This window comes from Falco peregrinus, chromosome 6, assembly GCF_023634155.1.
Source record: "Falco peregrinus isolate bFalPer1 chromosome 6, bFalPer1.pri, whole genome shotgun sequence".
NCBI classification, from domain to species: Eukaryota; Metazoa; Chordata; class Aves; order Falconiformes; family Falconidae; genus Falco; species Falco peregrinus.
In genome coordinates this window covers 87,947,728-87,975,496 of record NC_073726.1, presented here as the reverse complement: position 1 = coordinate 87,975,496, position 27,769 = coordinate 87,947,728, and the positions used below count along the sequence as shown (strand labels likewise).

General features: G+C 46.5%; 1 protein-coding gene across 5 annotated transcripts in view; it reads left to right on the top strand.

Moving 5' to 3' along the window:
- The window catches only part of LSAMP (limbic system associated membrane protein), a 314,354-nt gene that overhangs the window by 258,625 nt on the left and 27,960 nt on the right, over positions 1–27,769 (top strand). For all 5 annotated transcript variants that reach the window (XM_027789958.2, XM_027789956.2, XM_027789959.2 and 2 more), the window contains one exon: positions 24,733–24,867. In XM_027789958.2, the coding sequence (XP_027645759.1) occupies positions 24,733–24,867 (135 nt within the window). The remainder of the gene's footprint in view (positions 1–24,732; positions 24,868–27,769) is intronic.

Below are 27,769 nucleotides of genomic sequence, written 5' to 3'. Positions count from 1 at the left end.
TCTATAAATCTGCTCCTTTTGCACCGCAGTGTTGGTGACACAGACACAGTGGTTGGCTGGGCTGGACCCTCGGGGCTCAAGGACTGAGCCTCTTAAAACCAAGTAATTTTTGGTGCAGCTTTAGCCACCTTGAAAAACATGAACTTGCCCCCATGATCATTTTATCTGATAGTTCCTCCCACCATTGGCAACTTCGTATAATTCGGACCTGCATGTGGTTTGCGCTGTGGTCTAGACTTAAGACCCATTGAGTGTCTGGGGTTTACACTGATCAGGTCAAAAGTCCTTGACGTTGACCCTAGACCCGCCGTTCCCCCATTTGCCTTACACCAAGTAGCTGATAGCTGCTCTTTCCCCAGCGCATACTGACAGAGCTTGGTGCTTTACCTCTGTTAGGTGAGAAAAGGTGATGTGAAGAGGCCATGTGTGTTCCAAACATGGTGAGGCCGATGCTTCTCCTGATGCCCTGCAGGGAGTCCTTCTGTCTAGGGCTCTTCAGCAGGAGAGTTCTGCGGCCAGCACCTTCTGCTGCCCCGGCCGGCAAACACCGCAGCCCTTGCTGTGTGGTAGTGGTTGCTCATCCATGTATCCAAACGTAGCCCAGGCTGGAAAGCTCCCCAGGGACTTTCTTTTCTTCTTTGTGTCTGCCAGAAATTGTGCGTTTGTGGCATCTAATGCCACACATGGACAGCAAGAACTGGGAGATGCCCTGCCATGCATTTGTGTGTGTTGCACCCACCCTGCCCATCCATTCCCTTGCTGCCTCTGAACTGATGCTTGCTCTCCTTCAAAGACTGCCTGCCTATACCGAGGGCTGTCGCTACTTTTTAGCAGTACCATTAGACCATCGTTCTCATTTCATTTTCCCTGCACTGCTGCAAGTTGCAGCCTAGCTGGGATTTTCCAGATAGCCTAGTGGAGCTAGCCATCCAGAGCCAGTGGCTTTCTGTGCATAGAGAGCATCTAATTCCCTTAAAGCCCATGGCAAATCCCAGCGTTATTTCCTATGCAGATGGCTGCTACAAAGAACCAATTAGGAAGATAACCAGTATCTTTCTTCCCTCTCTTCCATTTTTAAAGCTGTAGGGGGAAATGGCAGTATTTTGGTTAAAGATAAGTATAAACCAAACCCTAAGGTGTTGACAACCCAAAATACTTGCGTGTTGCAGTTTTGAACTAGCATCTAGATTTGTATCTTGGATATGGTCCCTGGCTTTACTTCTTTGAATAGTAAATCTTTTTCACAGTTTGAACTGTGAATATAATTTAGCATTAATGTACCGTGTATGTCTTTGATATGGCCGAAAGGGACAAGTTATGTATCTGGGTTGGAGCAGAAAGACATATCACCATGTTGGCAGGATCTTTACCACTGGAACAGTAAGTCCAGGAATCTTAAAACGCAGGAGACTTGGGGAATATTTAGGTCTGGAAGCATAAAGTATGTACATACATCTAGCAGTAGCTGCCCTGGATTGGTATATAGATCATGTGAAGTGTTTCAGATGTAGTAGCGGGGTGCTGCCTTAGGGTGCTGGAGAAGACAGAAGAGCATCTGCAGCAAGGAACCATTTTCTGTGGCTACAAGGTCTTCTCCTGTTAGAGGTCCAGCAATGGGGAGATCCTGGTTCTGTTTCAGGGTTCCTTCTTAGGTAGATTGTTCTTCTTTTCTCTTCATCTGTGGAAGAAAGAGAGAGAAAATGGTTTTCACTGTGTAAAATTGTTTATGGATAGAAAACTGAGCAGGAGCTCTTAGCATGGTATAGTCCTTTTAAGCGATGGTTTCCTGCTCTTGCCTTACTGGAGAAAGAAGGAAATAGTTAGCACTCCCTAGATCTGAAAGGGTAGAATTAATTATGGCTGTGATTCATTATGGGCAAAACCAGCTAAACTTTTCTCTTCTATTTTTAATTTTGCATTTGAATCGTGGAGTATATGAAACCCAAGATAGGGTCTGAATTCCTGGGAACAGCTCCATTTCCAAATGCATATGTAGTGGAATTGCCAGGAATTGGAGAAAAGGTGCAGAGAAATAATCTGATTTTTTAAGGACTGAAAAGTCCCTCCACTCTTTTGCAGTTAATCTTAGCTGTTGGTGGTGCCAGGGTGGGATGTCCAAGGTCAGAACGAGCCAGATCACTGAGGTTTGGTTAGATTTGTTGTTTTCTAATGTAAACTGTGTTTTGTGCAAGGACTGGTTAACTTTTCCTCTCCTTTCCTTTTTTTTTTTTGGGGGGGGGGGGAGGGGGTGGTGGTGGTCACTATTATTATTACTACTATTGCTATTATTATTACAAGTTTGCAGTGGGTTTTTTAGTCATCTGTGTTCAGCTCTCTTGAGAGCAATGAAAAGAAATCAAACTGCTTTTGTGAGTTGTGGCAGAAGAGTGCAAATAGATTGATTAAAAACGCTGTTTCTTTTTTTAATTTAAACAGAGCGGAGGCTTGTGGGTAATGTGCATAATGTATGCTCGGTGGTAACAAGCCACGGTGGGGAGAGGGGAGGAAAGCGAGGGAGAGAGAGAGAAAAAAAAAAAAAGGAAGTGGAGCCAGTGTTGTTCTGCCTTTAAACACAAGATTGATTTTACATTTTCCCTGTGTGTCACTTTCATTACTAGCAAATTAATCCTTCTCTCTGAGGCCTGAAACTTATTTCTGGGGTTTCTCATAAGAAAATAGCTTTTGGTGTGCTACCTATTCTTAAAAAGGGAGCTCAGGGCTTGGCTACATAAGAAGGTTGCACCTATTTAACCAAAGGTGTAATTTTAAAATTGACCCTGTTATAGAGGTGCACATGGCTGGCTTATTGTGATTTTTACTTTACTGTGAATCTGCCTGTACTGACAGAAACACAGCTCTTGCAATGATGTGAGAACGCTGATCAGAGGATGGGTAGCATCACTTTAACCAAATCAATAAAAAGTTACCCCTTCGTAACTATCGCACCTTGTTCGGAAAAAGAAGGCATCTACGGAGACGGGTGGCCTGAAGGATTAAGCCCTCAGCAAAGGCTCTGGGGAGGAGGCTGTGAGATGTTTCTGACACGGATGCAGTTCTGCAGTGCAGCATCGCTTCGGAGCGCAAGGGTCCGCCCGCTGCTGTAACCCACGGGGACCGGGGGAGCTGCCTGGCCTAAGAAAGGGGCAGGTTTATTGAACACTCATTTTAGGCCAATGATTCCAGACAATTAAATGGTTAAATCATTGGGCTGCCTAAAGCTACAAATATATTGCAAGCTGAGCAAACCGTTTCGCTGCTGCTGGGTTTTTAGGAAGGGCACACTGGTGTTTTGTGGGGTTGCTCTCTCTTCAGTCCTCAGGTCCCGGTACCATGTGTAGAAATTTGGACTTGCTTTGTTTCTGTCTGAAGTATCTCGCATACCTAGATCTTAGATCACCTGTGCTCTCATTTCAGAATTTGGGGTTCTTTTGGGTTCAGGTGGGTTTTTGCAAGGTGTACTTTTTTCAGATCCAGAACATACAGTCGTTGGTCAAGTCGTTGGCTGGTTAACAAAACCTGCTGCTGCTTTGTCTGTTTTGATGCCTCCGATGAAGCGAGAGGGCTGTTCTGATTCCGTTCTGGCTCAGAAAGCTGGAGTATGACCCACAGACACTTCCTTCCCTAGGTTAACATTGACACTTTCATTTCTATTTAAGGTGACTAGGAGGGTCACAGCCTGCCCCCCTCTTTGAGGATCGCTGGCCAGGTGTGGCCCCAGGTCTGTCTGGATCCATGGTCCTGTACCATAACGGGGCTGTCGTCTTGAGATCTCTTGTGGCTGCCTAGCATCTGGGTTAATGCAGCAGCAATTTTTCACCATCAGTTGCTGTCATGAAGTGTAAGTGTAAGAACAGGGTCTTTGGGGCTGACCCGAGCAGGTTCCTGCAGCCCTGGCGACAGCAGTAGCTGGTAATTAGTTCGGGAAGGGTGGGAAGAGGGGCTCCATCTTTCCTGTTGAATATCAAGCAGCATGCAAAAATAGCCATTTGCAGCCACGGTGAAGATTTGCTTCTATCCATGAAAATCCAGCATGTTTTATCTGACCATAGGTCAGGTGTTTGTTTGGATTAACAAACAAAAGGGATGCCAGATGTAAAGAGGAGAGCAACTGTTTTTAAATCAAAAGGACTCTTATTTTTTCTCTTCCATCTAAAAACTCTAGTGGCAGCGTTTCAAGATGCTTAGGCCATGTTTCAGTGAAAATGACTGCCAACTTTTCCTTTGCTGTGCTGTGGCCAACTCTAACGGAGGATCTGGTATGTGATTAGGCTTCTTAAGTGGCAGGTGGGCGAGTGCATCCACTTACGGAATTATTGTTGAAATGAGGAGCTTTTGGGACTTCTCTGCAGGAGCTCTGAACTGTTGGAAGCATTCCATCTGATTTCTCAAAAATGCTTGCTTATAGCCTGGAAAACTGCTGTCTTTACTGCTGCCTTTTGGATTTACTAGAGCCTTGAGCGAGCCATTGGCTTCTCTCTGAGCATATACTGGTTTAAATACACCCATGCAGAACAAAGAAGATCTGGCCAGGCTGTGTTCATTTCCATTCTGACTGACTTAAGGTGAAGGGTGCCCACGAACATCTGCAGGACTTGTTACCGCTCAGTGGGCAAGAGCTTACCAGAAATGTTGGACTGATCATCTGCTATGTGCACTGGGGGGTTTATAATTGACCTCTTTGCTCCTGCCTTAGCAGAGGACAACCTTAGTTTTTACGCTTCAGACAAGCACAGTTCAGAGTGAATAGATCTTCACACCAAGACCTAGGACCCAGCTCTGTTCTAGTCAGAATAACTGGCAAAAAATCCCCAAAATTCTTTTCTGGGAAGGAGGAATCTCAGTTTGGATGCCTACTTGTAAGGTTGTCATTGCCACGGTTCTAGATAGCCTGTACTACCCAAGGGACTCCTGAAGGAACATGACATGTGATGGGCCTTGATCGATGCAGAGATGTCCCAGAAGCCCGCAGAAGAGAGGAGAGCGCCCATGTAGCAGCAGGCACGTGGATGCATGATGAGTATAGCAGTGATCTGTCTCTGACCTGGTTCGGGAGAGCAAGGGCTGCTGCAGGGCAGGAGGAAGGACACTGGCAGAGCTGGAGGGCTCTGGGATTTGCCCACAGTAGTGACGTTTGTACCCGGGGTGGTACAAAGCTTGTCTTTTCCAACTGCCAAATGCATCAACATTGTAGACCAGGGAGAAAAAAATAAAGTATTACAGAGATTGGAGGGATGGGGGGAAGGAGTATTATGCTGATTTGTTTATCAGGAAACAGAACTTTACTGGGACACAATACAAAACTACAAGCACATTATCCCATGGCGTTTCCAGCTCCAGCACCAGCTCTTTTTTTTTTTTTTTTTTTTTTTTTTCCAGGTGAGGTATTATTGTGTTAATACTTGCAGGAGGAGGGAAGAAACGAGTCCAAATGCCCCTGTTTGAAATGTCCTATCAGTGCATAAAATATGTCTGCGGATTTGAGAATTACGCTGACTTCACAACAGTATATTTCAGATAAATAATTTATCTCCTGCAAACACATTTCTGTGCTCTTACACATCCATTTGTTTCTGGAAAGCAGCGGGGGCGACGGGGAGGCAGGAGCGATTGGTGCTCGCTGGGGAACTTTCTGTGGAGCCGCCTGTAGTTTAGGTGTTGTTGGCCGCTGGAGGTAGGGTTTTGTTCTCCCAGCCACCAGCTCCCACATCATAAATAAAGCCATTTTGGAAACAAGAGGCACCTTGAGCTAAAACTGGCATTTCTCACAACATTGGCAGATCAAGCCAGCAACTGTTGATTTTAAATGTTTAATGAGCAATATGTTGCTGATTCTGGTCATAATGCTGTGTTTGCCTAACCTTTCTCGGTGTGCTCCCTTCTGCTGTATCACTGGCAAGTTTCCAGGAAAGGAGGAAAGGGAAAAAAAAACCCCCAAAAAAACCACCAGGAAGGGTGAAGCAGGGCAGAGACAGGAGGAAAACTGAACGACTTGAGGAGAAGGGGCGTAAAAGGCAGAGGTAGAATTTAATTAAAAGGAAGAGACAGCAGCAGGATGTTGATGCTATGTCAGAGTATCAGGGAGTGCAGGGAAAGATGACTTTTCCCTGCAGAGATATTCTTATTCATACTGAGGGAATTGGAAAAGAAAGGCTGGTTACTAGGAGGAGGTGGACAGGAGGAGCTGCGTGGAGGTGAGCCCCAAACCAGGGAGTCTCTTGAGATGCTTCAGTTATCTGGTTAAAAGCAGGCAAATGGGAAGAGAAGCAGCATTGTACAAAGCAGTAAGATGCTCAGTTACTTCCATGTCAGGCTCATATAACGCTCACTCTAAAGACGATCTCCAGTATGCTGTATTTTTTCCAGTTTGTTTTTGTTCAACCTCAAACCCCTGAGTGGTTGAGTGTAAGCCTGTTTGACGCTGGGTTGCAGGTTGGCTGTAGAAAGGCTTATGAGCAGGTGTAGGTATCTCAGGGTACCTTCCTGAGAGTACCTTCCTCAGAGGCTTCCTTGACCAGTGGAGGTAGGAACATGCAATGGAAACAGAAGGCGGCTGCTTTTACAGTACTAAAGAGAAGCTGCTTTTGCTGCTGCTCTCATCCTAGATGGGACCTTCCTTCTCCTGGTGTAGGTACTTACCATTGCTGGCTGTAGAAGGCCAAGCTGTCACACTTTATCCCACGACTTGTGTGCTAGGGGAAGCACAAGGCTGAAAATATTGGATGCTGAAGTCTTTTCTCTTTGGAATTGAGAGGTTTTGGGCAGCACGGTCAAACCCTTCCCACTCGTGCGCCTTGGACACTCCTCAGCAGGAGTTATCCATGGAGTTACCATGCAAAAAATGTGGAAGGTTTTTGTAATGTGTTGATTTGGCTCTTGAGTGAGACCAGGCATTTTCTCATCTTCTAATCATTACCTGTTTGGCTGATGTTTAAAACAATGACTGTGTGCCAAATATTCACTGCCCTATTAGAAAGCCTCTTTTTGTTTTACATAATGGTGCATTTATTGCTTCCATTGCATGTACAGCACAGTATATATTGTCCAAAAGGGAGATATAGATACTAGGTCATACTTGGGGAAGGAGGATTTTTTATTTTTTTTTTAATGAGGAGAATATCAGTTTTGCAATGCTTGTTATACTTTCATTTCCAGCCTGCTGCATACAAATTGTGTTATATAAAGTTGATGACACACAAATATATGTATAGAAAAGTGTGCGCTGAGACACTGTGAGATAGAAGCAGAAAGCAACAGGGCACAGAGGGTGTGTTTAAGAGCTGCCTTGCCAGAGAAAGGGCAGTGGTCCAGCCAGGCCACTGTCTTTCCTCCAGCAATGAGAGAAGTTTATGAAGAAGATAGTGTGCTTTATTTATATAACTGCTTGATTTGTTGTTTTTCCTTCATGGGTAACCCTATCACCTCCTGAAGTTACTCGCTTCCTTGTTAACAAGTGACAGTGAAACATGGATGTATGTTCCGCAGTAAATTTTCCATTTCTAAGGGCAGGTATGCATGAGATTGCTGGATTGACCTTCTCTCTCTACTTTTTACTCCTGTTTTTACACCACCGTGATACCTTCTGTTGTTTTCTTGCTTTCTTGAAAAATGTCCTAAGCATCAAAGCTAGTAAATGCGGAAGATTTTTAATTAGCCTTGAGCTTTTCACCAGGGTCCTCAAGAACAAATAGACACAAGCCCTTAACAGTTCAAATCGAACATATCTTCAGTGGGTCATCTTCAAGGAAATTTCCAGTGGCCCAGCTTCCCTAGGTGAAGTTCTTTGCTGCCAGCACCTCCCAGCGTTTCCTTTCAACTGTAGCGTACTCCATCAGTTGAAGGACTGGGGTTTGCTACCTTCTCCCCACCCCCCACCCCCACCCCACAGCCCCAGTTCAATTCCCTACAGCGTCAAAGTCACATGAAATCTTTTCCAGCCACGTGGTGTGATGTGGCATTGTCTGTCTTGGAGCAATCGCCCCGTGTGTTTGCCACGTAACAGACAATTATAAAAGCAAAACAAAGCTGAAAGTATAAGAACTCTCCTCCCAGATGTTTCTCCAATGCGCTATTCCTCTGTGAATGTTTTTTGTCATTGCAATAGCTCAACTGAGTTACAGTCAGGTTTCGGTCTTTTAGGCAGATATACGAGTGGAAGGAGAAAAGGGTTGGAAGATAAAAAAGAGAATAATAGGGGAAGAGGAGGAGGGAGGGAGTGTAAGAGGGAGAAGTGAAAAGACAAAAAGACTTATGTGAACTGAAGAATGGAAAAAAAAAGGGTGAGAAACTGGAAGCAGGGGGGTGATGGGTCAAAAAGCAGAAGAGGTGATTCAGACCTCGGTGATGGCAAGGTCTGAGACTTGTGAGCTTTTCTTGGCAGGGCAGAGCCCTGTAGAATGCACTGTAATCTCTGTCAGGGCCCTTCAGTTTAGGGGCATATAAATGGAGTGGGGTTTATTGCGAATTCTGGTTAATAACCTTCTCAAAGGAGAAAACTCATGTATTCTCTTTGAAATACAATTTCTTGTCTCATAAATTGAAACAGCTGCGACTGTTCCCTCTGCACACAATTTTTTTTCATCTTTTGCCTTTTTTGCTGGGTGTATGCATATGATTTTGCTTAATGATTTTTCCCTGCAGAAGGAACTCAGAATGTGGTGCTGTATACAGGTTTGTGATCAGTGTCTTTGCACAAGCACAAGAAAAATGCCTTGGGCATTTTCTGCTTTTAGAGAGGAACAAGTGTTAGGCTATTAGTCTGAATCTAACTTAGACTGCATTTCTCCTGAGAAAACTCAGTAGGAATTTCTGCAGCCTCATTCCCTAGAAAGACTCTTGCCTAAGCTGAGATTTAATCTGTCACCTAGACTCCACTCTTGGAACTGGAAAGGCTGCTAGCACCTCCATAGCTACCATGCAGAAAGCAGAGAAGAGAATATAGGCAAGCATCTCAACAGCCTGTGTTCCTGCCACAGCTCTTAAGGCATGGCCTCCTGCACAGGGCTGGTGCTGGGCACCACGGTGCAGATGGGGAGCAGTATTCCCACCTGGAAAGGGAAACGAGACCATCTCTCTCCTTGTGACTCTAAGCAGTGCTACTCTCTGCCAGCATCAACCCTTCTCTGTCTCTCTGAGGGCTCCTAAAAGTCTGATCTTTCTTTTTTCTTAATTGAAAGAGCCAAGCTTGCCTTTGGGCCAGTGCAGAAATCAACCACTTTTGTGTATGACTCTGTGTGCAGAAGCACGGACGGGGAGTCAGATCTTCCTGCCTCCAGCTCACTATCTGCTCCAAGTTAAAGTGGTCAAATCCCTGAATCATTAAGCAAGTGACAGATGAGTTAACATAGCATGCTGGCATGAGCAGCACACACAAATGTCCTGAGGAGGTTCAAATTCAGAGGGTTATATGTCACCTTCAGCCAATTTCTGTGTGGAAAGAGCTCAGGAAGGCTTTTTGGTTAAGTGAAGAAACACCTAAATAGGTATCTCAGTTTCTTATTCCTCCAGCTCTCCCCCATGACTCCCTACCAGTGCCTCCAGCTGGAAGAGGAGACAGGTATAGAAAAAAACCCAGATTTTTCAGATCTGAGTGGAGAGCTCTTCCCCGCCTCATAGCAGACCTCAGCCTTCCCATTATATGTGACAGATGAGAGCCTGTTTGGGCAAGCTGCACGTTCAGGAGATCACAGAGCAGTGGGGCCATTTCTCATGCTGCGTTAGGAGCAGAGCTTGGTCTCCAGCAGGCTGGGCTTTGTCCCCATCCCCTCTTGCAGCAGCTTCCTGCTGCATCCCAGCTTATGGGGTCCCTCCTGTGCATCCATCAGGTGGCCCACCTCCACTGCGTGACAAGCTGCCGCAGCTGGGAGATGTGAAGAGCCTTTGCCCACCAAAACAGACTTGCAAGTGAGGGCACCGAAACCTCAAATGACCCCAGTGACACACGACCGGAGAGGCTTACAGTGTTTCTTCCCTCCTTGAGCCTCTTGGCAGCTACACTGGCCTCCGTGCAGACCAGGGTTTGTTCACAGCCTAGGAAAAGAAATGCATGGGAGCTCTTCCAGGGCTACATGGAAAGTGCTGCAGATCATCTTCTAGATTTCCTGCAGTGCTGGGATTATCTGAGGTTTGTCACTATGGCTTCTTCCTTGCCTTTTTGATCCATGAGTCCCAGACTGTCTCGTAACATGGAGCATGTTATTAACTGAGACCTTCTAGGGGACTTACCTGTATTTGAAAAGGTAGCAATGAGAGCACTTGCTTTCTTAGGAATGGGATGGTGGTTAATTGGGTATTTTATCTGCCTTTAATGAAGTGAAGCAGGAAAGTAAGGAGCAGGAGTCAGCACCAAACATTCCCACTCTGTCCCAAGCCTTCGCTATCAAACACTGTGGGAACTACCTCTCTTCCTACTTGTACGTCCAGTGCATGCATACACACCATCTAAGTGTCTGAGGCTCTTAGCGATACTGCCAACAGCTTGGTATTGCCTGTGGGCAGTGAAATTGCTTACCACAGATCAATATGCCTGTTATACATCTCCTTAGTTACCCCCTTGAATGTTGTACTCCCACCCAGCACTAACTGCGTTCACCACTGCTTTCCCATGGTGATCCACCTTGCTCAGAGCTCTGCTTGCTTGCCCTAACCCTCTACACCCCCTCGCTTTTTTTTAATTAACCTTTCATCTATATCTCATGCTCTGTTTCTCATTTCCTTATCTATTACCTTTTCTGTCCTTTTCCTGAAGACTTGTGCCTCACAATCTATCTTCGATATGTCACTTTTTAAAAATTTGTTGTTCTCTTGCCAGTTCTTCCCCTATTCTCCATTCTCCTTCCTTCTCTCCCCTTCCTTCTCCTTCCTGCTTGTTGCAATCCCACCTGTAAATGCAAGCTTATACTGCCTGGGCTGTCTCAGGACCTTCTGCTCCTGAAGCAGTGAAAAAATACAGTCTGCAGGTGAATTTGCCATTTTAATGTAGTTAACATTCCTCCCCTCCTTCATCTGTTCCGCAGTCGCAGACTGCTGAGATTAGTGGCATAAAGTCCCACCAGGGTATTGACATAACCTATAAGCCAGGAAGTTGTTTTAATCAAACCCAGCATCCCATTTGGAATGCTGGACTTAGAAATACAAGGACAGCAGTTTTGAAAGCAGCTGAGAAATAAGGAAATAAGTGTTTGGGGAGAGAGGGTTTGAAAACCTTTTTTTTAAAATATTATTTCAATAACTTATGGTTAGAAGTTGCAGGATTATTTTTTTTTCCCACTGAGTCCTCACCTATACCCAGTGCTCAGGTGGAGTATTAGTGTTGGAGAGGTGATAAAAAGGAATTTGATTGGATGGCTGGATTATTAAGAGGGGCTATTACCCAGTAAAAGTGTCAGAGGACCTCAGTCCACGGGGCATGGATGATTGCTGTGGATGAGTTCCTGGTCCTTGGAGGCCAGGTGGGAAGGCGTGATTGTCGTGTTTTTCTCCCACCCCCAGTAAAATCTAGAGCAGCCTTGGATGAGCCGCTCATAAAAATGTCTGTGATGTTGCTTGGAAAGCAGTGAGCCAAAGAAAGAAGATACCCAAAGTTATTTGTCAGTCTCTAACTCACCAACTCCACCTTTCTCTGTTTCCCTTCGTCCACTCTTTCTGTTTTCTAAAGAGACAGTGTTTGTCAGCGTATCGGTATGATCCACAGGTCAGCAGAGCAAGGGCAAAGTATTGACAAGCCGTTGCCCATGCTTCCAGTGGCAAAGCTGGTGAAGAAGAAGAAAGTGCTGCAGTAGAAGGAGGGGTGACTGGATGCTGCATACTGTGCTGGCAGTCAGGACGCCTGCTGTCGGTGCAGTCCGGTGTTGCAGCACTGTAAACTGCCAGGGGAGAGAGAAGTGGCCCATTTGCAGCCTTGGTTTGTGTGTACGGCGGCATGAAACCCACATAAAGCATCCAGTTTGTACATTATGGTGATGAGAGACAAGGGGAGATTTCTGTCCCCAGCCGGTGATCAGTTTATTCACTGAAGTATGAGGATTGATAGCACTTGTCACTATTAGCCCAGCTAATATAGCTGCAGATGCTACATTTAATCATATAAACTATGCGGCGCAATTGCAGAGCAAGGGCCTCTGGCCTGCACCACTGGAAAAGCAAGCGGAGCGGATTCCTAAAGGGCTCATAGAGAATTGCAGTCGTCCTGCATCCTTCTGACAGGAAAAAAGAGGATGTGTCCTGCTTCTGCGTGGCACTCCGTGTAGGGTTTTGTGTTTGCGTGTGTGCACATGTGTGGCTTACTGACAGCACATGAGAGAACAGAACGAAAGCATCTTCTGCATGTCATCAAGTGTATGTGCGGGAGAAAGCAGAGCTCCACTGTGTATAGAAGCAAGAAAGGAGTGGTTGGGGCGGGAGGATGTGCCCAGTCCCCTTTGGCTGTCTTTTCATAACATCATATACCTGACAACCTTGTCCAAAAGGAGAGTGAGAGCAGTTGAGATGTGGTGCTGCCCAGCAGCGCAGCTGTGTAACGCAGGGAGCAGCTTCTATGCAGCTAAGACCAGAGCCCTACAACAAGGTGTTCGCAGCACGATGAGGACAAGTTGGGAAAAGAAAAGGAAGGTCTGGAGTTTCAAACAGCAGCCTCCCTCCACTTCTGCTGCTTTCCAGGAGTGTTTGAAACCAGCCATTACAAGTTTTCAGCCATTAATGAGATCTCTTCTCTTGTCCCGCCGGCCAAAAGGTGTTCTGTCGCGGGTGTCCGTGAGGCTGCATGGATGCCAGCAGCATGCAACGCTTGGGACAGTGGAGGCAAATGGCACTCAGAGCTGCAGTCCTCTGAAAAAGAGAGGCAACAGAGGAGCGCCCACTCCCACGTCACGTGCAGCTCTACATGCAACACCGCAGGCACACGCCTGCACGCATGCTCTCACCCTCACTCCCTGCCTGCCATCCTTCCCCCATGCACACCCTCACGTTAATGCTTTGTCACACTTCCAGTCCCACACCCGTGTTTCCACGTGTATTTTTTGCACCACCCATGCACATGCACTACACGCGTGCAGTTCCTGTGTACTCTTTCAGCCACCCGCATTTCTTCTGGTATCCTCACGAGCTTTCGCACTGCTCTTCTTAAGATGCTTGGCAGCTCTCGCCCGCGTGCCCAGCTGGTACTCGCCCATGCTCGCCATGCTCTCACGTTCTCTGTCTCTGAACACCCAGCCCTGTAACCCAGCTGTTATTAGTTTGGTTCAGTCATGTGTGTCCTGTCAGACACACATCTGCAGTCAAGTGGCCCAGAACAAGACTGGCATCTATCGGGGTTAAAAATTAATATGCTGGGAACATCCCTCTTCTCTAAACTCACACCCTGATAACATAGCCCCCAAGGGGAAGAGTTTGCAGTGTAAAGATAACTGGTTTGTGGTTTTCACTGAAGGAGCTTGAGGGAGGAAAGTCCAGCCCAACACCTAGCCCTTCAAATGAAGTGACTTGTCAAGTATGCAACAGTGGCAGAGATCTGAGAAGCAGTAAATTTAGCAGCACTCACTTCCACTGACAGCCTGTCATGTGCTTGAAACATAAATAGTGGTGGAGACAAATCACTGCTGTTTTCCTATTAAGCTTTGGCCCACTGGCCTCCTGGCTTGCCAGCAGCATTTCTACCTGGTCTGCTGGCGTGTCTCATCTCAGGGATGGATGTGCCTCCCCGCTGCAGGCTTTGGGAGAGTCGGGATGGGAATTACCATGCTGTTATTTCCTCAGGTGTCCTTGGTGTCTGGGTACTTGCTCCTCAGCTGATGGATTTCTTGCTCAGGCCACGCGTTGCCGGCACCTCCTCCCTCCACCCAAGGTTGAGGAAACACAGACGCACTCCCTGGAGGGCTCGTGGCTTTCATCCCTGCCCCTAGTTTCTTCCACATAGCCTGGCAAGGTCATGCTGATGGAGTAAATGAGGCACTGATTTGAATAAGGGAGTAGAGGTGAAGCTTTCCAGTGCACCTGAGTGACTCGGAAGCACAAATGACATTGAAAGCCACTGGGTCTTGTCCCATTAAAGCATTTAGTGGCTTTTGGAAACCCTGCTTTCAAGCACTAATTATTATATAACCATTTAATAAAACATGCCATCAGAAGCTCACATTAATCTTTGCAGAGATGAGAGACATCACTTAGTGCTCTAAATTAAGGAAGCAGGAAAAGGGACTGAGCACATTTCCCCTTCTTCCCCCTCTTTACCAGTTTTGATTCCTCTTCCCCTCACTCCTCAAGGAAGATGAAATCATGCTGGTGATTACGGTGGTCCGCTTTGTGTTGGTTTAATTAGAACAACTGCTGTTTCAGTTACAGTAAAACTCTCACTGGCGTGCAGTTGCAAAGGCACTCTGATGGGACCCCTGCCTCTTCAGGAGCTTTGCGGAAAGGAGCCAGTGAGCCCTCAGCGTAAAATGGATGGTTTCCCAGCTTTCTTGAGTCTTTGGGCTGCCTCTGGCTCCTGTAGGGGCTAGGGGCTCCTGTCAGAGCAAAACATCTCTCTCCCCAGAGGAGACAAATGTATCTGGGCGGTTGGGAGGGGAGAACGAAGTGCGTTCCTGTCCTTGGCAGTGACAGGTGGATACAGAGAGGTGAAGCCCAGTGAGGCACTTTTTATTGGTATGATTGGCCATGGTGTTCTCACGCCAGCAGTGTTACAGTTGGAAGTCTTCTGTAAGCATCACTACAAGAAAGAATACTAGGGAGCTGGGATAAAGGCAATGAAATATCTTTTTGGTTTGCCCTCCGGGCCCTTCCTTACCCCTAACTTAGGGTGTAAGCTGAAAGAAGTCAGAAAGGAGTTGGTTTGGAAACTCTTTCTTCTACTTATTGTTTTCTGCCTTCTCCTTTTCTCATGACCCTCGCCTTTTTCCCGTATCCCTGGTGGAGCACCTCTGCCTCACAGCCATGATTTGCAATAGTTAGTGCTGGTGGCCAACAAACTGCACTTTCTGTGGTAGGAGTTGCACCAGGGAGCTGAAAGAGCTCAAAGTCTGGGTCTGTATTTCCTCTCCGCTTGCCTCCCCTGTAGGGCTGTACAAGCTGCGATGTTAGTCACAGAGCAAATGCCTTCCTCCTCCTTTGCAGTCAGTTCCTTGAGAGGTTGACAGAGAGAGACTCCTGATTCTTTGGAAAGCAAGGGAGTGGCTAACAGCATAGGAATTAAATATCCTGGACTGAAGCAATCATTTATCTGGACCACTGTTGCTATGAATCAACTGCAGATGATAATATCACAGGAGCCAGCCCAATTGATCAGAAGTCCCTGCAGCATGTGAGCCCAGACAATATCTTCCCAACACACCCCACCCTGCCTCAAAACCTCTGTGATCCTTGCTTTGATACCTGGCAGTGCTTCATGCCTGCTCAATCCTAAAACCAGCCATTTAGCCTCATCTCCTGATCCCTTGTTGTGCTCCCTGGAGAACAGCCCCTTTGCTCCTTCTACCAGGAGCAGATATACGGGAGATGGTGTCAGGCAGTCACTGTGCTGGATCTAATTGAGAAACATTGCAGCAAGGAGAGTGGTCAACAGAAAAGCAAACAAAACGATTTTTCAGGGAGCTAATCCACCTATACAAATATTGGCGCCAGGCATCACAACACACTGACATGTTTTTGAAAGGGTAAATCTTGCTGAGGGGTGGCTTAGCTCTTTGACCTCATTTCCTCAGTTGAAAACTATAGCTCTGTAAAAGATCAGTGGCAAGATCCAGGCTGATACGGAAATCCTGGTGTTTAGGTTTTAGTTGTAAACTCGGTGTTCAGAGTAGCCTCACTGGAAACAGGGATGCGCTACAGGAACTGCCATCTTGCAGAAGCACAGGAGGTTCAGGGGCTGTGTGATCTGGCCGTGAAATGTTTGCCTCCAGCTTGCAGAGAAAGAGCCACAGCAATGTGCAAGCTTCTAAAGTAACGGGTTTTCCCATTTCAGGTAAATCAGCGCCAATTCGTAATTTCTCAAGCCTTCTTCCAAGTTTGAAACGTAAAAGGATGGAATTATATGGGCTAAGTTGGGAATTGTAAAATTTTTGGTAATTTTTAAGTTGGATTGAAGTTCTGGGTTCATTCTTACCCCCTCATCCCAAGAAGTATGAGCAGACATAAGACAGAAGGGAACAAACCCATTATATTTAAAAACAGGGAAACCTTTTCATGGATGCCTACAAAAGCGAGCCACTGAGTCTGGCACAATAGTATATTGAGCACGTCTTGCTCTACGGGAGACACAACACTCTTGTAAGGAACATAACAAGGATTTATAAAGATGTCACCAAGCACAGACCAACCCTATAGTTCCTAGATTGACAGACCGGCACAGTTTGTACCACTGAGTGTCATCACATGAGGTTTCCCTCAGGTCTGGGACTGACCTAAGGATTTGTGGAATTAAACTAGAGACTACATTGCAGTCCGTCCCTGCTCTTCACTGGCAGGACAGAAACAAATTCAGGCTGGCTTCTTGCGGACCTTGCCCCAAATGGGACTTGCTGCTGGTGATCTTTTCTTTGGTCTTGGGTCTCTGAGGAAGAACTTGTCTCCAGACTGTACAATGATGACAGCCTAAGTGCTTTGTCCAGAATGGGAGAACTTGCAGCGAAAGGAGTACGTGAGGCCAAATGAAAGGAAACCAGCTGACAGAGTCAACGAAGGCTGTAACGGCTGACTGCTTGCTGTTGTATTTTAATTGCCTTTCATAGGTTTCCATGATGTGCAAGAAAACCCAGTCCCCTGCATCAGATCTCGGCTTGCATTACCTTCCTGTGCTTAACACAGGTGAGGAAACAAACACCGATTTATTTCCCCCCCCTCCACTGTTACTCTTGCCAGGGGCAACCACTTTTCGTAAGTGGTGGAGGAAGAGGGCGCAGCTCCCAGCAGAGCTGACCACACTGCTGGGAGTGAGAGATTGGTGTGCTGCCATCCATGTGTGCACATCAAATAACCCCCGTGCCTCGGCTGCCATTCTTTGTCAGAGCTCCTGTTTTCAACCTCTGTTTTATTAGCTGCTCCAGCATGGTCCCCCTCAGCCCTGGGGACTTGCCAGCTCCTGTCTTCGTAAGACACTCAAAGAGCTGGTGCCATCTCAGTGGTTCATCTAGCTGATGCCACCCTTCTAACTCACGTTGCTGCAAAGTAACCTCCAAAAGGCAGCAGGCAGAAATTCAGGGATGCAGAAACAGTGCAACTATTGGTTCATTCATGTTTATATGTCATTTTCTTGGCAGTAGAATTAAGCCTTGATATTTGGTAGCATAGTCATGACAACTCACATTGCAGCATGCAACATTTAGGGAGTATAATATTGTAGCTGTGACATTAGATGACTTAATTTAGCTCATGGTTCGTAATTGACTTTACACATTGGCATCACAGCCAAATTTTGTGCAAGAGCAAATTCATCTATCAAAAAAAAATGCTGTTTGTATTCATTAAAAAATTGTTAGCAAATTTGGGCTAAGTTCAGCAAGTAATTTTGAAAAAAAAAAGTTTAAAAATGTCATTTTCTTCAACATTAGATCATTTTTTTTTAAAATTGTATCTCAAGTTCAGACAGAACATTAATTCCTTCTTCTGGTTCAGGAAAGAGCAGAAGCAAACCACTGGTGAAAGAGAAGGCTTTGACCTGAAGCAGGGTTGTATTTTGTTTCAGGGGGTGGTTCCCTTTCTTTCTTGTGTTCACGTGTGGATTTTCAATGGAAAATCTAATCAGTTGCTGAGATGCAGTAGTATATTGCACACCTGCTCCATGCCCACACTCAGGGTTGTGTGTGAGAGAGTGTGATGACCTTTAGTGGTCATTTATGAATATGAGTGAAGAGGGGGTGGAAATTCAGAGATGCAGCAGACCCGCTGTGGCTGCTTCAAGCAGACAGCCCCCCCCCCCAACACGCACCCATGGCCGGGATGCAAGCTGCGTCTGAGCTGTCAGCTCTTGGCTTCCAGCTCCTGGGCAGAGACATCAGCGACAGCAAGTCGTCCCAAGTGGTCTCCCCCGCTGGGTTTGGTCAGCACTGTCCCTCTAGAGAGAGCACAGAGCCAGCCTTCAGTCTGGGGAGGCTGCTTTCAACCTGGAAAGTTTTATTTGCATGCTAGACGTGTGGGGTTTGGGGAGAAAGTCCCCACAAAAGTCACAGGCTTTCTTAACCCCAGCTGTGCCAGCAGGCGCTCGTGCTGCCCCAGCCGGGGAGCTCCTTGGGCACAGTCCTTGGCTGGGGGGGCACGGCAGCCAGTTTTGCACGTAAGGAGAAAATGCGATTGCTGATGAGCAAGGTCCCGTGAATGCCAGGGGAACCCATGCCAGGGTGTTTCCTTCTGATCTGACTCATTCTCATTCATGAAGCCAGAGCCAGGCCAGAGCCCTCCCTGGCACTGCACTAGTTTTTTGGTTTATGTGTAATAGCTACAGACCTAAGGGCATGGGAGGCATGAGGCCAGCTTAAACAATAAATACCCTGCTGTGCCTTGCTGCTTAAACAGAGTAATTACTGCCTTACTACATGTGACCCCTCTGTTCCTGTCCCTCTGGCAGTTGTTATTTCATGGCTCCCTTTACACAAGGGACGTCTGCGCCTCTCTCCGTGCCGTACATCTCTCTGTTTGCCACCGTCTCGCCTCCTGTCTTTCTCACTCGCTCTGTCTCAGTGTGTTTCTCTTTGTCAGTAGCTGACTACCATTTTCTCTTTTCTCTTGCCACTGTGAAGAATGTCACTGCATTTCTCTCTCCCAGCCACTGTCCCTCTCTTCATTCATTCGTTCCCCCTCTTATTTTTCTCCATCTATTTTTCTCTTGCTCTAAAGAGAAAAATGCTTCCCCGTGTTCACCACTTCCCATGCCACGCTAGTTTTTTCTGCCTTCCCTCCACACTGTAGCATTGTAGCACTAGCTATCCCTTTGCTCATCCACCATCTGCTGCTCTCCACTGATCTCTTTGCTAAAAACAAGCCTCTTCAACGAAGGGACAAAAAAAATTGCAAAGCTCATTGGAATCTGTGATGGCTGAGGAGACAGAGACTGATAAATGAAAACTTCAAAGTTTTGAATTTAAAAAAAATAATATCCCAGCTGTAGGTAAAACAAAAAAAATTATGTCAAAGGCTCCCTTAGCTATTCTTGTCTTTCAGAAGCCTGTTCCTAGGGAATGTAAGGTGCAGAGGGAAGGAGGGAAGTTAGGTGAGCAAAACTTTAAACAATAAATGGAGAGTGCAGAGAGAACAAAACCTGCAGTTCGGCACTGGAAGTTGCTACACACAAAACTTCAAATGGTATTTATTGATTTGCAATCTTTTTTATCTTCTTGCATCTTGTTTTAGGCAGAAGAGGGCCCAACAAAGATGCATAACCCCTTCTGCTCACAACTACAAAGAGGCTTGGAAGGAAAACAAACACAGAAGCAGGGTATCTGATCTCTTTCTCCACATACCAAATGCAAACAGATACTTTCAGTGGGTCTGAACTTCAGTGTAGTTTAAGACCACAAAAGTATTAAAAAAAAAAAAAAAAGAGAGAGAGAGAGAGAAAAAAAAATATAGTAATTTCTGCACAAGAAGGAGCCCAGTGTTGGATGGACAGACAGGAGAGGACAGAGCAAAATGTGGCTGCAACCTCTGCAAACTAGCTTACCCTTTGGAGATGTAAGGAGCTAGGGCATGAAGGGAAAGGCCTCTTTGGCAGAGCACATGGCTGAAGGCATTGCTGGTCCCTTGACTACCCGAAATGGCTGTCTGCACGCAGTGCAAGAGGGTTTTCATCTGGGTGTGTGTCATTTCTAGAAAGGAAGAGTTTATTTGAGGAATGAGTGATGGTGCGTGGCAGCGTAAGGGGCCATTTGGGTGGAGGTGGGGAGGACCCATAAATACATGGGGAGGGTGTAAGCCTGTGTTTCTGCACACGGTGAGATTTTTATATATTAAAAATATAAAATATATAATCATAAAACACAGAATATAATATGCATATTAAGTAGCTCTCTCTCATACATATACGAGAGCATAGGCTGCTGTGCATGCCAACAGGGTGACAATATGCAGACTCCGTGGGGTTGTAGAGGGCTATCTCCAAAGGATGGGGGGCTTCTTGCCAGCAGGCTAGGATTGCCGAGCAGGTTTGCTATTTGAGTTCATTATTTACTTTACTGGGTCCAATTAGGAAGCCAGGGGATAGGAAATGTGGCTGAGGCAAGCAGGCCTTCAAAGCCTTCCCTCTGCACACATCAAAGCCGGCTGCTGCAGATCCCTCTGCAAAAAGGGCTCTGCCAGCTCCGAGCAGCAGCAGCCGCCTGGCTCACTCTGCTCGGAGTCATTCCCTGTTGGTTTGATTGTCAAGCCTCCCAGGCTCGTAGCCTCTATCTCCAGCCTCCAGAGCAGAAAGCTTCTCTTTCTGATTTACTGGGACAGAGTCAAGGAGCTACAGCTTGGCAAGATGGTGTTTAATGGGGCTGCAGCAACAATCCAAGTTAACTATGAACATGTGAAGGGCAAAAAACCTGTAGGGAAGAAGGTTTCCTGGAGTTGTGGGAAGGGACGCTTTTGGATGAGAAGAACTGTGCTGCATGTGGGGTCATTCGCCCTGGGAAGCCTGGAAGGCTCCTCACTGGGAAGGGGTTGTCCTGAACCAGACAAAACAGCCAGGAGACAACTCTTGTCAGTAAGGAAGGTTTGGCGGTAGGGTCAGGATCACGTCCCTGGATAACACACTCAAGGCAAGCATCTTCTTTTAATGGGAATGGAGTGGCTCGCTTGCCAGGAGCTGGCAGTCCCTCTCTTCACCTAATAGAATATGTTCATTGTTATCAGTACCAAAGAGCATTGTCCAAGCCTTCTCCCTCCCTGCTTTGATAAACTGCATAGTGACAACCATCAGCTCCCTGCCAAAGCTGGCTCCTGCACAGAAGCGTATGTAAACTCGCTCGGTGTGTAAAGCTCTGTTCCTGTTCCCCCCGTTCCCCTTTTGCCTTAGAGGTTAGAATTAATATGACTCACCTAATCTGGCTGCCAGGGTGAATTAGTGAAAACATCTCTACAGCTCTGTGCAAGATATCACAAACTGACATTTTTCTAACACACCATGATACATCTTCCCTCTCCCTGATCTGTACTAGGACACGTCAATTTTATATAAATGATTTTTGTTGGAAATGGTTAACGTACTCTTAGAGGGGACAGGGCTGCAAGCAAAAGGGCTAGTCTTACAAGTGAGAATAGCCGAGTTCTGGCAGCAAAATGTTGATGCTCAGGGTTGAAACAGGTCACCAGTGCAGGGACAAGATCAGTGCTACCACTATTTCAGCAAGAGACTGTCACAGAAACTTTCCCTGAAGTGTCATGCTCCTATCTGTGCCCTGGAGCAAGGGAATGAGGAGCTGAATGGGCCTACTGATGTCTTTGGCATGCCCTTTACAACAGAAGCCCTCCCTTTCTCTCATTCCCAGAGAGCTGCACTGGGCAGACCAGCAGCTCATCATGCCTTGGGAAGGGCTCGCGTAGCTGTGAAAGCTCTCCTGCTGGACATGGTACGGGCTTAGGCTCTGAGTGCATGTGTGTGTGCAGGGGAGAAGCTGAAAAACGTCTTCCCATAGGACAGTACATACCCTTTGAGGATACTTTGGAGCTCCACTGATGTGGTTCTCTGACAGACAGATTTAACAACACCCTTAATGAGGGTGCCACTCCATTAGAGCTGGTTAAGTCACCCTCAACCCTCTTTTCATTACGGTGACAGTCTTGTGACAAGGGCAAATTGCAGGAGAAGCAAGTCCCACTTGGAATGAACCCTGTGTATAAACAAGGCAGAATTGCAGAGCAAATGATTTGCAAAGCAGAGGCAAATTACGTTTTAACCTTTTCTTTGTGAGTCTTTCCCTGATGTCTGATTAACTTTCCAGTCAACTGGCTGACCTACCGACTGGGAGTGCTGCTGTGAAAGAAGGGGAGTGTTGGTTGTCAGCTGAAATTGGGGGTGGGATTTTCAAAGACCATTATTAGCAGGTAGCAGTATGTGATAATATCTGGGAATTAAAAGAGTTCCCAAGCAAAAATGAACGACGCTATGGCAAAAACACAAACAATGTATTGACTGCACAGACGGCAGCACAGTGCAGAAGTTGTGATGCAATTCTTCATCTGTGTTCAGCCATGGCAACACCTCATCTGAAACGCTGCGTTCAGTTTAGGGTATTGCACTTCCAACAAAATGGGAACTTGTCAGTGAGGTCTAAAAGGAAAGAGCAAGAATGATCAAGGGTCTAAAAAATCCTTACCTACAGAGGAAGGTTGAAAGACCCTGGCAATGTTCAGCAAAAAAAAAAAAAAAAAAGGAAAAAAAAAAGAAGGATGACAAGTGAGGGAGGAACATAAGTGATTTAAAAGTTGATAAAAGGCTATTGCAGAGAAGGAGGGAATGATTTGTTCTTTTTGTCTATAGTGGCTAAGACAAAAATAATAGCTTTAAATTGCAGCGGGGGAGACTCAGGTCAAACTTCAGGGAAAGTGCTCCAGTGGTAAGGACAGCGAAGCATGGGAACAGATCGTCTGGAGCGGCTGCAGGGCCTCTGCTGCTGGGGAGCAGCTGGCTGCCTCCCTGGCATGACCCATGTGTCCTGCCTTGAGGCTGGGCAGTGGGCTAGATGGTGACAAGTCCCTTCCAGTACTATGACTCACCTAACTCTAGTCCTGCAGGGGTTAAGATCCCCTAACATATTTGTGATTTACAGAGATAAGAAGTACCTGTGAAAATCCCACCCTGCTTCCTTCTGCACTGATGCTCCGTAGCATCAGCCTTAGAGCATAGCAGAGGACAGAGCGCGTGTCCCAGAGCAGTGGGTGGGCAGCAGGGGCCAGCTTTGCCTCCTTACCGTGTAAAATACGCTGCTGCCAGGCAGTAAGGCCCTTCAGCAGGCAGTCAGGGGATGTGGAAACCTGCAGCCAAGCCGTTGTAAGTTTTAGGCTTAGCAATGAGATTCCAGCTCACCTGAACATCTTGTAGGAGCTGGAAAAGGAACTGCTGGCTTAGCCCCACTGAAAGAGAGGGGAAACCTTGTCTTTACATGAGCGTTATACAGGGACACTGCTGTTTTCATGCCGAGTCTCCGTGACAGGGGGCGGTTTTCCCCTAGAATGGTTCTGAAAATTGCCTGGGGAAAAAAAATAAAATAAACCCCACAAAAATAATCGTGAAAGGGACATAGTTCTGAGCTGATCTTGAAGTTGCTGAAGTCCCTGCCTTTGATGCAGAAGGGAAACGCATGCAGCTGGCATCGCCAGCGTGTGTGGCCAGCCTGACCTGGGCGACGCGCTGCAGCAGGCTGTGCCCTGCGGTGGGATTCACGGCAGGCAGCTCCACGGGAAACGTAGCGCCAGAGACATGGCTTAGCCACGGCCTTCACGCGGTGCCACAGAGCCAAGGACACCAGCCTCGTCCTCGCAGGCACTATTTGAACTCCATCATTTAATGGAGTTCAACTCCAAGCATTTAATGCAAAATGGGCAGGGTTTCAGAAGTGCTCGGCACCTGTCGAGCAGAAAACGTCTTCTGGGCAGAGAGTTGCCTTGGAAAACCTGACAGCTCTCTGAGGAGCCTGAATGGGAGCCATTGCGAGCTGACCTTTTTTTTTTTTTTTTTTTTTTTTAAATCTGGCTTTTACCCTTTGACAGCTGGGGGACACTTTCTACATATACAGACACGCAACTGGGGCTTGTGGCTTTGCCTGCTGCAGAGCAGTGCTTGCAGCCCTCTCGGAGAAGCAAAGCATCTCCCTTTAAACTGCTGCCAGCGTGGTTCAAATTCTTCCCAGGAGCATCCATACTTTGCTTTCTGAAGGAACAGGGTAGATATACCGGTCCTAGTATTTCATGCCTCCCTGGCACCTTTCATCCAACAATTCTAATGTGTTTTACATGGGTTAACCTCACCGCCCTTGTCTGACCAGGAGGTGATGGGAGAGGGGGGGCTATTAGCCACAGTTCATAGAGGGGGAGCAAGGGAATGACTCACCCAAGGTCACACAGTGAATTAAAAGCAAGGCCACAGACCTCCCCTGATTCCTGCCCCCGGCTGTAACCCCAGCGCTCAAGTCACTGCTTTCACGACTGCTAGCGAGGCAGCGCAGTTTAAATATGTCATTTGGTATGTACAGTAGATCAGGGATTTGTGATGATTATTGGTCTCCACAGATCAAATTACACTTTGTTTCTCTCAGTTTGGCCGTGTTAACAGTAGCTCGGTCTGATTGATGACACTTTGACACTTCACGGTGGTGGTTGCTCTCAGAGACAGAAAGACATTTTTCACAGTTTGGCAGTAGAGAAAAGGGTGCTGACAATACACCACCACATCTGAGGACCCAGCTAGCCCTGAACCAGCCCGTCAGCCACAGGCTGACTAACCTTCCCTGGTACTCAGCCATCACACCCATGAACTTACTCTGGTCTCAGGTGGTGGAGATTTTGCTGCTTGGCCTGGACAGCCTTTAAGATGCAATGCTTTGGTACCACTTGTATGCTTCCTTCCAAATTCTCAGAACCCAGGTTTTCCACAACTAAATTAAATGATAGTATCTTGCCGATATGGCTTCTGAAATAACTTCAAAATCACTCATGACTGTTGTTTATTTGCAGAATCCCTGTTGTGATTGTTCCTCCATAGCAATTAAGCAGAACGCTTCCCATAACTGAATGCCTAACAGAGCTACCATCTGTATATTTCTATCCTACCAGGCAGAGAGTTTGAAGGCGAGGAAGAGTATCTGGAGATCCTAGGGATCACGCGAGAGCAATCGGGCAAGTATGAATGCAAAGCTGCCAACGAAGTTGCTTCAGCAGACGTCAAGCAAGTCCGGGTCACTGTGAACTGTGAGTACATCGCAACTGGAGCAGGTCAATGGGGAGAGCTTTGCCCACAGGCAGGGGTGACTTTAGGATAAATAGAGAAACTTTTCTGGCTTTATACTGTATGATCTTAAATGGAGGGAGGGGAGGACTGGGGAAACTTATCTGAAATCAGACACTTATCACAGGGTATAGTTTGTCCCTTAAACCTGGTAACATATAAGGAAAAAAAAAAAAGAAAAAAGAGTGTGAGAGAAAAAAAGAGAGGAGCTGTGAGTTGCCCCTGTCTCTCCCCTCAGAAACACTGGCGATGCCTTGTTTTCACTCATTGATATTCAGGAGAACAGTAGCGTGAAAAGAAGCTTCAGCAAGGCAGCAAGGAGCGATAAGGACGGTTCAGCCGGTTCAGAGCAAACACACGCCTGCCCGCACCCAGCCGTCTCAGCAGTGCCTACATGGGTATCACAGCCCAGGGGCCTGGGGGGGCGTGCAGTAGAGGCACGTGTTAATGAGAAGGTGCAAAAACTTTACTTTTATGCTGGTTTCAGGTCATTAGCATGAAGCCATCTCTAAGAGACCCTCCGTGCATCAATGCAATACACAAAGGGGCTTGACCAAAGGATACGGCAATCCACCTTAAAACACCGACAGGCACAGCTACCTGTGGCTTACATCCACACTTGTATGAGTGGGGCGTGGATCACATCACCCATACGTGCTTAGACAGATGTCCACTTCACTCTGCCAGCATGCTTCTCTCACAGTGACACAAGATATTTCAGACTGCCATTACTCTTATAGTTCAACATGTGTATATGTCCATCTCCGTATTTGTATGGCTCATATTTGGCACTAGAGTGATTTAAAGTGAATATCCCCATCTACCTGGCCTGTTTCCTTGCTTTGAAGGCTAATACCTCTGCAGCAGGGATGGATGAATGGGAGATATATCTTCTCCTGACCTTCTTCAGTTTTCATACCAGAATATTAACCCAAACTGAAACTGGAGATGGTTACAGACGTGTTTCAGGGTGCATATGCATGGCCTTGATTCATGGGTAGCACTCTTGGGGAGTGGGTTAGGGCAGGCAGCTGACGGCAGCAAGTGTTTCAGCCCATCCCAGTCTTAATTTGCTACCACAGGTGATTTTAGCACATTTTAATACCATTCTTGCTCTTTGTCTCTTTCTTTCCCTTTGGGCCATCACATCAGATCAACTTGTCTGTCCTGTTTAGAAGTCAAGGTTATAGGCTCCCTGCAGCATCTTCAGAATCCACAGAGTTTTTTTATAGTTCCCTTAGAAACTGGGTGGCAGTGGTTTAGTACCAGCTGCTTCATGGGCCAAATTTGGCATTAATGTGAAACTGTAGTAGCAGATTTTCTGCACTAAAACTGTTGAGGTTTTTTTCCTGTCAAAAACAGCTGAGTTTATAAACCCAAGACATTCCATGAGAACCAATTAATATTTTCAAATATTTCTGTGAAACATAATTTCAACGATGCTTTTATCATGGTTGAAACAGATTGTTTATATAAAGTCAGAATGTTTGATTTCTACTTACTTTCAAGTCATAGTAACTGTTATTTTTATTATAGTAAGATCTTAAATATTTTTACTGTTGGAATATATGAAAATATAAATTGGTGGATTATTTTAATATTATTATGTGGCCTAATTTGTAATGTAAGCAACTTATAAATTCCTTCAGGACAGATCTTTGCTTTTGAAACAAAGGGAAAAAAATCTAATGGGTCATGAGGGCCAAGCACAAGAAAAAAAGTCAGTCCTGTTTGGGGATTGAAAGCTAGACATTTGCATACAGCTTTTCTTATCTTGCTTCCTTAAACTATACCACGAGCAGCTGAAGTGTGAAAACTACAGTAAATTTGAAAAATGGGACCTGCCCGACCTCTGGAGCTTCCTGGCCATCTCTTATCGTCTGCTGATGCTGTGGAGCTCGTAGCTTGTCAGCGCAAACTGCAGGAGAGAGCATCCTCGCTTTGCTTTGGTCTCACACTACCACCGTGAGGCTTCCTGAGTAACGGCCCTTGCTCATCACAGGCAGGGAAACTGAGGCCTGGGGAAAACAGCTCAAGGGGAACCACTCCTGGCTTCCTCAACAGCAAGCAGCTGCTTTCTGAGTACGATAAGGCTGGTTTCTTCAGAGCCACCGTCTGCCGCTTCTCCTGGGAGAGCACTGCAGCGAGCATCCCGCCTCTCGCTGAGCGGGCAGCCTCGGGGCCAGCAGTGCCTTAACAAAAGCAGTGGCCACTGGGGTACGGCCAGTCCGCCGGTCTGGGCACTGTCCTTTGAAAAGCCGAGGAGGGTGGCCAAGGCAGGGACTGCTGAGAGCGAGGGGCTGGGCGCTCTGGCGCCCGCCCAGGGAGCTCACGCCTGCCGGGGTAATTTTCTAGGCCCGCAGAGAGGTACTGGTTCATTTTGTGACTCACCTCTTGAGCTGGATTCAGTGAAATGGAAAAGGTTTGTCTTGCCGCAGACGGCAGGAAGATAGACTGCTCGAACCAAAAAATCGAAGAAGGTTGCTTAAAAAAATCACCTTCGCTATCCTTTTATTACCCCTCCTCCTCTCCAAATTAAAATATTTACGTGAACCCACAGCCTTTGAATGTGGGATCCTATTTATGTACACTTATTAATATTTATGATGTTAGAGGGCACACTGCAATATCCCTAAAGCCCTGCATAAAATCCCGATTAAGGTCAGGAAAGGGATCACATTGAGCTGGCTAATGTGTTCACAAACAAACTTCTTTCTGTATATTTTCCAGACAGAATTATTTTTTTCTTTGACTGACACAATCAATTTTGATTCTTTTTTTGGCCTTTCAGTGCTGGGATGGATACAGACGGCAGATCTGAACTCTGTACATGCAGAGTATGCTTTATGGTAACTTGAGTTTCAG